This window comes from Gekko japonicus, unplaced genomic scaffold, assembly GCF_001447785.1.
Source record: "Gekko japonicus isolate JY-2015 unplaced genomic scaffold, Gekko_japonicus_V1.1 scaffold40, whole genome shotgun sequence".
NCBI lineage: Eukaryota > Metazoa > Chordata > Lepidosauria > Squamata > Gekkonidae > Gekko > Gekko japonicus.
The window spans coordinates 1,697,479-1,707,724 of NW_015172554.1; the positions used below are offsets into that span (position 1 = coordinate 1,697,479).

Sequence of the window (10,246 nt, forward strand, 5' to 3'; positions counted from 1 at the left end):
ACAAAGTATACATCTATCCAGATCTTTGGGCCTTCTTTTTGCCTCACAAAAGCCATTCTAAGACCTTCAAGCAGCCCTGATAGGTTTGCTGCCTAGGGGCTGTCAGATTAATTTTTTTTAGTCAGCTAATCTGCTTTTAGAACAGCCCTGTAAATTGATGGTTATAGAGCGGGCATCCCCAACATGGTGCCCACCAACTGTTTTTAGAAAGCGGGTGGGGCACTTACCCAGCAGAGTTTGACTGGCCACTGAAGATCAGATCGACAATGCAGATTAAAATAACATTGTTTCCGTGGTAGCTGCCACCAGTGTCTGTTTTATTCTCTCTCACCCCCTTTCCCCAGTGTTTTTAAAATTCCCCCTCTTGTCTCCAGTACTTCAGCTTCCTCGATGGAGCTTTGCCTCCGGTGGCAGCCATTTTGTGGTTGGCTCCACATCCTGCATTTGGTGGTGCACCCATCACCCTCTGTCAGAATTCCAAGAGACACCCACTGGTTCAAAAAGGTTGGGGACCCCTGTTATAGAGCGTTCCCTCCACCCTGGAGCTTCTCACACACCCCAATACACCCACAAAGCTCCCATGTAACCGGTCATTGACATTTACTTCAGCAAAAGGACAGCTCCACGCATTCAGCGTGACACCTGAGGTACTCCTCTTTCTCAAATGTTCCTCCCTCCTCTTAAATGATCTGGAACAGAAAAGATATTGACATCATCTGTCACAAGTCACTGTAGAGACCTGTTTATATAGACAAATTTCTTATAAAAAGCCAGTTTGGTGTAGTGTTTAGGAGTGCAGAACTCTAATCTGGGAGATTCCCCACTCCCCAAAATGCAGCTGTTGGTGTGACCTTGGGTCAGTCACAAGTTCTCTCAGAGCTGGTCTCTCAAGAGCAGTCCTTGAAAGAGCTCTCTCAGCCCCTACCTACTTCACAGGATGTCTGTTGTGCGGAGGGGAAGGGAAAGGAAATTGTAAGCCGCTCTGAGACTCCGAGTGAAGGGCAGGGTATAAATCCAATCTCTTCTTCTTGTTGTTAATGGGCCTATTTCGTTTCAGACGTTGGCTCCCACTCCCTACATATTGTCTCTCCTTTACAGCGTTTTATAGATGTTTTTATTGTATTTCAAGTATGTGGGAAATTGTGTCACATTTTATGGAGTGGAGGAAGAAACCCATAAGCAAAAGGAAGTACCTTTTGCCATACAATGTTTAATGGATTTATGGAATTCACTGCCACAGGATATAGTGGACTTAGAACTTATGAGCTGGTGGGGTGTGATGGTTAGAATGTCAGACCAGAAGTGAAGAGCCTGGGTTCAAGTCCTCCCTCAGCCATGATTTTGACTAGGCGACCTGTCATTCTCTCAGCCTAACATATCTCTTAGGGTCAACATGAGGGCAAAAGGAAGGAGACTGAGAAGTATGTGTGCTGCCTTGAGCGCCATGGAAGGAGAGTAGAATAAAAATGTAATAGATAGATGGGTTTAAAAAGAAAGAAAAAAAATCATGTTTACCAACAACTGTTAGCTATGAGATGGCTAAAGGAAACTTTCACAGTCAGAGAAAGCATACCTCTGAATAGCTGTTGCTGGGAGGGGGACAGCGGGGGGGGGGTTGGTTTCTGTGGCCTACTAGGACATCTGAGTTTCCCAATCAATTTCCAATACTGGTGTTGACCTGCCTGCCTGTGCCCAGCTCAGGAGGATGCAGTTTTCCATACCCTGATGGCATCTTCAAAGCTGTCTGTTTCTCTAGGGAAGACTGTGTTCTACTGCACCAAGGAAAGCGTGAAACAACAGCTCCGCTCCATCTATCGTGGGCCCAGAGGGCAGAAATCACTCAAGCCAACTCACCAATCCACCCAGATGCCTCATTACCAATGGGAGAAAAATGAGACTGAACGGTATGACGACTGCATACCTGCTAACATCTGACAGTCAGAAACAGGGATACGCACTAACACCCACATTCTTGCTGCAAGGACAACGGCCTGAGGCCTGCCCCCATTCTTTTACTATTAAGAATGCATAAAACTCTAACCGTGAATCTGGTTGTACAGAACAATTACCTCAAAAGAAATGCATTCTGCACCGATGATTTGGATAAGCTGTCAGGGAAAGGGAGATTTGTTTTCCTTACATAATACTATTTTTCCTCAACCTTTTGGGGTTTTTTTGGACTTTGGTTTGGCTATAGGCTTATTTTCGCCTCCTTTCCCACAGCTTAGGTTTTAACACCTGGATAGAATGGTGTATGTCCCAAACCTGGACCTAGATGCCCACAGTCTGTTTGAAGAATCCTTGAGGAAGTGACGGGGTTCCCATGCAAAGCTTGTGATGTCTCCAATAGCAATGGCGGCCCATTGCTATGGGAGACATACCCCAGGGGAAGGTTTCTCTAAAGCGGCAGGCACTGAACTCCCTATTTTCTCCCTTTTTCTCCAAGATGTCGAAAGCAACTTGTCTCTTCAAGATGCTTTCGACATCCTGGAGAAAAGGGAGGAAAGAAGAGTTCTTGAGAGAGTTCGGTGCCTGCTATTGGGCTGCTTCAGAGAAACTGTATGTGCTAACGTCTTCTTGCCCTTTGGGTTTGCCTACCCCCTTCCCCTGGGGTATGTCTCCCATAGCAACCTGGAATGAAGATGGATATAGGATTTTAGTGCACTAGACAACAGAGCACTGTACTTTGACCGGACCCAAACATTTCAGAAGTCTCTATGGAGCTGACTGTGCTGGATTCAGTAATCTCTGTAGGTTTGTCCTTTGGTACCAACACTCCTCATTCCCTCAGCCAAGCTAGCCAGCCATTATATTCCATGCCAGTGTAGGTCCATTCCTGCCTATTCTCTTAGCCAGTCTAACCTCCTTTGCCTTGCAGCCACACACTTTCAGACTGAGGCTCACCAAATTCTTTTGGTTAACAACTCTTTAGACACTGGTGGCAAAGACTGTTCTAAGATGGCAGGATGCACAGGGGGGGGGTACAGTCCTGGCAACAGTGGGTACATAAAGCAGAGCCCCACAGGTTGATCAGAGAGTATGAGTATGGGTGCCCTTTCCTAATGAGCAGTTCCATCCTGAAACTGGTCTGTGATGTGCCTTGGTGAGTATTGCGGTGGAGGGTATTCGATAATGCATGTCGCTGTGGAAAAGGCTCTGAGTGCCACATGGTTTTATTTCCTGAAACTGGAAGATGAAAGAGAGCCCCCCCTCCCACCTTTGCCATCCTCAAGGAAAATTTGTGCTGGAGAAGATGCTCTGATGGTGTACACTTCACCCAAGCTGAATGCACTCTGTTTCCTTTACACCCTAGGGCAAACACCAAAACGGATGCCAGCTGCCCCATGGGTAGTGAGTTCTTGAAAAGCAAGCACCCAGACACCACCCCCCACGGACTCACAAGCCTACTGCACAAGATCAATAAGTTGGTGCTTGACAACGAAATGGAGACGGGATCCCTTTGCGCCCCACCAGGGTTTCCACACAGTTCCCAGCTGCAGCATCAACCACCTCCCTCAAAATCAAGCCTCCCAGCAGCCGTCTTGCAGAGGCGGGGCAGTTCTAAGGACAGGAAGACAAGCCCAGAAGGGGGGCACTTGGAACAAGGATCCAGCCCAGACGTGTCTCTACAAGGCGCTACTGGGAATGTGCTCACAGTGTCCCCCACTAGCTCCACAGAGCCAAGACCCTTGTCGGCCAAGGACTGCTCTGGGAAAGTTTTGAGTAAGAAACCTGGGGGAGAAGGCAACCAAAATGGAGACTTTTCCAAGAAAGAGGATGCTGCTGAAATAATGCTGGAGGTCAGCGCAAGCAGCAAAGGGGGTGTAGCTCATACTCAGAGCACCAGCGCCATGCCAGCTTTCCATCAGTTTCCATCCAAGGACAACGTGAATGTGGAGGTGCCCCCCAGTGCTTGCTCAAACACCATCCAATGCCTAGCTGAGGAGAGACAGCAGGAACCATTTCCTGTACCCTTCAGCCAACCTTCAGCAAGAGAAGAAAAGATCTCCGGAACTCTAGCGCACTGCTCCTCTGGACAGAAGAGACAGGCCTACTCTTTTGTAACTGTGGGAAGCAAATAGTATGAGCCCATGAGTGTGTGGACACTTGGTAGGCCTCAGGCACAGGAGCCCCACTGCTGGATTAAGCTCAACAAAGAAGTGGCTCCACTGAGGGGTTTCCTTTCAGCTCGGCCGGGACTAGGAACATGAAAGGCCCCATTGAAAATAAAATTGTTTCACAAAATCTGCTCGCAAAGGGGTTTTTTTTTGACAATTGAACCTGCCCCTTGTTTTTAACTATCTCACTCAAAAAGCATGTCTAAGCTTAATTAAAAAAAAAAAGTTGGCAAAGGGTCATTTGGCTTTGAAATTAAAAAAAAATGGCACCTGAAAACCAATTGCAAATAGTGACCTGCACAGCATGAACAAAAACTGGGACTTATGACATAATCCCAAGTTGCACATGGAGAACTGTTCTTGCAGCAGGGTCCCCCCCGTCCAAGCACCATTGCAAAGGGGGCTTTTAAACTCTCCCTGAGCTGTGCTGAAGCGTTTTCAATCTTGTTTTGGGGCTTTAAACCACTTCTCTGCATTCCGAGGCTAAGCCGAATGTGGCTTAGTCTTGCTGTGAGACAGGCCAAACTCTGAGCACTTTTAATAACCTTGTCTTCTTGTGTAGTAATGCCCGTGCTTTCATTTTAGTGCCATCCGCCCTCGTAGCCCATTGCCACTAATCTGTTGGGTGGGAAACCTCTTGCCAAAAGCCTTAGCATGGGTGTCCAAACAGAAACACAGAGCCGGCTAAAGTTGCTGCAGCCCAGCGGGATCCTGCCCAATACCTGGACTGGTCATGGATGTGTGTGAACTTTGGTTTCTCCCAACATTTTAGATTAGCTCAATCAGAATTAGCGGAAGATAAGCATTGACTAGCCATTTCGGGTTGCCAGAGAGCTGGGTTTTGCCCAGCTTCTAGGCAGGTAACATGACACCCATTTGTGGCATTCACTGGCAGAGTTCTGAGCTCACTCATTCTTTTTTTGACGTTCTTAGCCTTTCTATCAGTGAGCTATTCACCTTATTTAAAACATTTGCCTCTTGCAGGACTCAGAGTGGCTTACAAACCTAAAAACACAATCTAAAATCTCAGTATGACGATAAGACAAAAAGAGCCCCTCTAGAGAATTCCGATCAGGACAGTTCTACTACTCATCACAGACTGTTAGAAATGTGCCTGGACAAGTTGGCTACACACAACTGCAGAAGTCCCTGGAGGAGAGCAGTCCTAAGCACGTCTGCTCAGAGTCCTGCTCAGATCTCTCCAATGGGGCTTTACAGAGGAAGGGAAGGAGACTGTAAGCTGCTTAAAGGCTCCTTACGGTAGAGAAGAGCGGGGGATTAAGACCAACTCTTCTTCTGTTCTACCCTCAGGAAAGTGTATTTGGGATTGCACTGTCAGGATAGGATGACTAAGGCACAGAGCACCGAGTAGCAGCTCCTTCTAAGCCTGCACCAGGCATTGGGGGCAATGGGCAAGTGGGAAAGCTACAAAATCGTGGCAGGACATTTTCCCTTGATAAACAGCCTGAGATAGAAAGGGAAACACACTCATCTCACCATAAAGCAAACACAATGATTTGGTAAGGACATTAGAAAGGGGGGGGGGCTAGAGAGAGAGAGAGAGAGTGTGTAAGGGTTGGTTTGGACACTAGAGACATCTCTGTATGGAAAAAACATCACAGACAAATGGAGGAAGTGATGTTTGACCAAGTATTTCCATGGCTGCAGGCACTGTTTGTTGGCTGGCCAACCATTTTTCAGCTGCTGACTTCATGTACAAAGCAGCATCCCCAAATCTCCCCCCTGCAAGGGGTCTCTCTGAGGCTAATCCTTGTAGAGGTATTTCCCAGCCTCTGAAGCAGTCTCGCATTTCTGCATAGTCCAAGCGGCATAGGAAGCAGGAATGGGGAGGCCCTCCACACGTCAGTGTTGGAGGCAATCTGTTTTTTGGTTTCGATTATAGATGCCAAGCCTCTGTACATAAAGCCCATGCTTTATATGCAGAAGGTCTGTGGTTCAATCTTTGGCATCTCCAGTTAGAGAAGCTTAAGTAAATCTTAGTAGCAGGTGCTGAGAAAGACCCTTCCCCGCTGGAAGCCCTGGAGAACCACTGCCAGTCCAAGTACACAAAACTGAACTAGATGGACCGCCCTCCAGCCCCTAAAGTGCACAGGAGCCAAGTCCCACAAAGACCACCAAAAGGGAGGATTCTGCAACCAGGAAAAAATAAGCCACAAAGTACAAGGTTATGCAAACAACTAGGCCTTAAATGTTTTATTTGTTCGCCCTAGTCAAAGGAAAACAAGTTTCACAAATCATTCCCATTCATTAAATTACCTTTATTCTTTTGTTAAAAAAAGGAAATTGTATCTGGTTTTAAGGCCTTCTAATCCTTAAAAAAGAGACACACTGAACTGCTCCCATGAAAGCATCCTTCACAGCAGAGCTGTCTTCTTGGGAGATACAAGAACTGAGATTAAGCCGCCCGGGCCAGGCAGAGTCCTTCCGAGAGACAGCTGACAGATTCATGCTGAACCTCAAACCAGATGTGGGCTCATCACCCTTGGCTCTTCCGTCTGCAGGACCAGGGAAGGCACTGCCTAGAGGGGAGCTGGGGTGGGGACTGTCGGTAGAGGCAAGTCCATGGACGGGGCGTCAGCCACCTGGGCTGGGCTGGGCTTGCGGAGTTCCAGTTTCTCGCTGAGCTGGCTGTGCAGCTCCTTCACAGCTTCGCCACTCTGAAAAAAAGAAAAAAAAGCATTAATCACACTTTATCCCAGCTGCTACAAGAGGGAAGCTAAACACTGCTATTAGTGGGGGTGTTTTTCACACACACATTAAATCAAAAAGGATGTGTCTCTTTCTGTGTGTGCCCAAACACAGATATGATCTCAGGCTCCAAACAAGCGTGGGCCCAGATGTTGTCATTCTTGGCAAAACCGCTGCTTGCATTTGCTGGACTTTCAGACTAGAGATTCCTCTCCGGCTGCTTACCTGTTTGGTGGGCTCCAACGACTTCTGCAAGGTCTCCAACTGGGCAGGAGCTACTTTGTGATGCAGGTGAAGCAGCAGCCGCAGCACGTGCTTCTGTACGTTCTCTTTCCTGTTAAGGAGCAGAAGGGATTAAGAGGCAGTCCAACTGGTTTGTTTCCAACCATCACACAACAAAGGTCTGTTTAGAACCACAAGGAGGCGTAAGCAAAGGAAAAACAAAACAAAATGGAGTCCTATTTGTTACATTCATTTAGAGTAACCAAATTAAGGAGAATATGAATGAGTGAATCACATTTATTTACTATTTATTTATTATATTAGGCTTTTATATTGCCTTCCCCGCAAGCGGGCTCAGTTTTCCCCCACTAGTGCTTAGTGATATGGTTAGAAATATCAAAGTGGTTCAAGAGAGACAGGAGAAAGCAGGCAATACAAAACTGACGTAATAGCTTTCCAATCATCAACATCAAACAGACCTACACCAGAAAAGGTTTAAGTGGATGTCAGAGAGAAGCTTTCCCAGAGAAATCACTGGAAACCAAAAAATGAATGTAACAATGAAAGTAAATATGAATAATAATGAAAACTAATGAACTTTGAATTTTTTGGCATATATTCAAGAAAAATACAAATTATAATAGAGAAAACTATCACTGTGACTATGAATACAAAGAATAGGGGACTGTTATCTAGAACGCTAGATAATCACTTATCAAAAATCTCCACAGCTTATATATCAAACCATCTCTGCAACATGGGCCAGCAACAGAATGAAGGTACTTATTTCTAGTTTTCTCCACAGCTACAGCAAACAAAGCTATCCAGCAGGGGATACATTTTTCAACCAAGAATGGACAATATCTTTGGCTGCGCTTAGGCTGTGCTTGCATAAATGCTGAACATATTACAGTACAGCCCACTCAAAAGCATCCATGACTATTATCACTGCTATCAATAACTATTTCTAATCCACCCACAATTAACTAGCCACTGCTCAGAAAACAAAAAAGACATACAGGCCCTGCTGCCAGGATTATATAGTAAGACACTGCAGACATTGCCAAGTGCCCTTGAAAACCATCTTGTGTAGCCTGTGGGTGCTCCTTAAAATTGGTACAATTTCTAGCTTTAACTGCTGCTTTGCCTCCCTGTGCAGCATGCAAGCAGATATGGAACTGATGACCAGAAGCAGCAACAGAGCAACCTAAGGCCACAGTGGGTCCTGCAGCTTTAAGACCAATGGGAATCAGGTGACTCAAAGAGCCAATTAAATCTCAAGTGGCCTTATTTAGGTGCAGACTTGGGCCTTCTTCCTCAGGGAGTATTCTTATGCAGGTTTACTTTGAATTCTACTCAAGTGGATTCAAAGGGGGTTAGTCCCAGGAGAGCATTGGTAGGATTGCAGTTTCCATCTGAGCCGCTCCATACATAGTGTGGATTAAGCAGTTCATAGGAAGTGTATAGTCCTGCTTGGACCTCTACCAACCAGCTGAGTTGTTTACTTGCATGCCTCCAACTTTGACAACAACATGTGCAACGACTGTAGCACTCTTGACACCCATGAGACCTCCAAATATGGATCAGGCAAAAGCTCTTTTGGCTCATCGGTTCAAAACCCAATTTCATTCTGAAGTGTGATAGTTTCCACCTGCTCTACTGGAAGGGAAGCCAAATCTCAGGCACTGGCAAGCATTTCCATGACCTCCAATGCAAGTCTCTCAATTTACATCAGATTAATTTAACAATGAGCCAACATTACAACAGCTTTTGCTATATACTGCTTGGCTTTATTTCGGAGAGCCAGCTGGTTTGAAACATGCCTTTTCACTACAGGCATCGCCGTGCAAAATTTCTCACATTCAGCAATGTCAAGCATGGCTGTTTCCGAAAGAGGACGTTACCTTGTGCAGGCAGCAAGGAAGAAGTTGTCAAAGAGACTGGTACAGAACTCTTCTTGCGCAAATTCGTCAGCAAGGAGGGTGAGGTTGCCGGTGAACAGGTGCAGGAAAATGTCGCTGAAGGCCAGGTCGTTGAAGGTCTCTGCTGCAAAATGCCAAAGAACACACAGAGGAAACCCCCCGGTTGTCCTTATTTAGGATATTTGCATTCTCTATAAAGTGCCTGAAGCAGCTTGCAGGAATAAAATCAAAGCATAAACATTTATAGAATCAGCAAAAGCATGACAGTTCTGTAAAATTTAAAATTTAAAGCAACTTTAACCAACAAGCAACAGCTCCATGCCCACTGGAGCCAATCACACTGATTGGGTGCTAACCAATAAAGGAGGATGAGTGAGTCCAGAGGTCATTTTGGGGGGGAACGCGGGGGAACGCAGTTCCCCCGGGTGAGGTGCAGGGGGGCGGGGCACATGACAAAGCCCCGCCCCCTGCTTCCGGCTGCCCCGCTTCCAGCCCTCATTCAGCCAGGAGGAGGCAGGAGAAGAGGGAGGGTAAGTTGCTTCCCCCCCGCCTCTCCCCACCCCTGCCTGCCTGGGGCCAGGGAGGGCCTTGGCGGGGCTTCCTCGCACTCCCGCTGGCCTTGCAGGTCCACCGCCGGGCCCCTGATGTCAGGGGGTGTGGCATATGCTAATGAGTTATGCTAATGAGTTCCCCTAGCTCTTTTTCTACGAAATGACCCCTGAGTGAGTCTGCCTCTGGCTGATTAACAATAGGTACTGCTGAAAGGGAGCTGCTCAGTAATACGCCATCTATACTGTCTGGGTTTCCAGGTATCCCATGCATCCCAGAGAGCGGACAGTGAGTCTCTCTTGCCTTTCTGGAAGGGAAAAAACCAAGGGCTAAGCAAGTTCTATCTGCTCAGTTCCGCATCCTTGCCTGAGAAGTCCACTAACAGGAGGTGGTAAGGGCAGTGCCAAAGGACATCGACCAGAAAAGGGAGCTGTCTTCCTGGATGATCTTAGCACGCCATGTAAACCATGTTCTTTCTGGCCCTGCTTCTAGCATTACGTTTGATCGTATGGTAAAGATTTTTGTAAGATGTTTCAGAGAACCTTAGAATTACAAAGAAAGATCTATAAATGGTGACCAAAGCCACCAGCACTGGGCTCAGTACTGGCAAACTCATTTCTGCAACATGCTTTGCTGGAAATAAGGGATGTGGTCACTGAAAAGCCGGCTCACCTAGTGATGGGAGCAACCGGAGAAGAGCATTCTTATTCCTCTGCTTAGTTATGT

At 46.7% G+C, this 10,246-nt stretch overlaps 1 protein-coding gene across 1 annotated transcript in view; it reads right to left on the minus strand.

Moving 5' to 3' along the window:
* Positions 1 to 6,344: 6,344 nt before the first annotated feature.
* Positions 6,345 to 10,246, minus strand: part of NELFB (negative elongation factor complex member B) — a 23,590-nt gene continuing 19,688 nt past the window's right edge. The window contains exons 10-13 of the mRNA XM_015421151.1: positions 10,193 to 10,245; positions 8,954 to 9,095; positions 7,053 to 7,161; positions 6,345 to 6,796 (exon numbers count right to left, since the gene is read on the minus strand). Coding sequence (XP_015276637.1) covers positions 6,659 to 6,796; positions 7,053 to 7,161; positions 8,954 to 9,095; positions 10,193 to 10,245 — 442 coding nt within the window. The 3' untranslated portion in view covers positions 6,345 to 6,658. The remainder of the gene's footprint in view (positions 6,797 to 7,052; positions 7,162 to 8,953; positions 9,096 to 10,192; position 10,246) is intronic.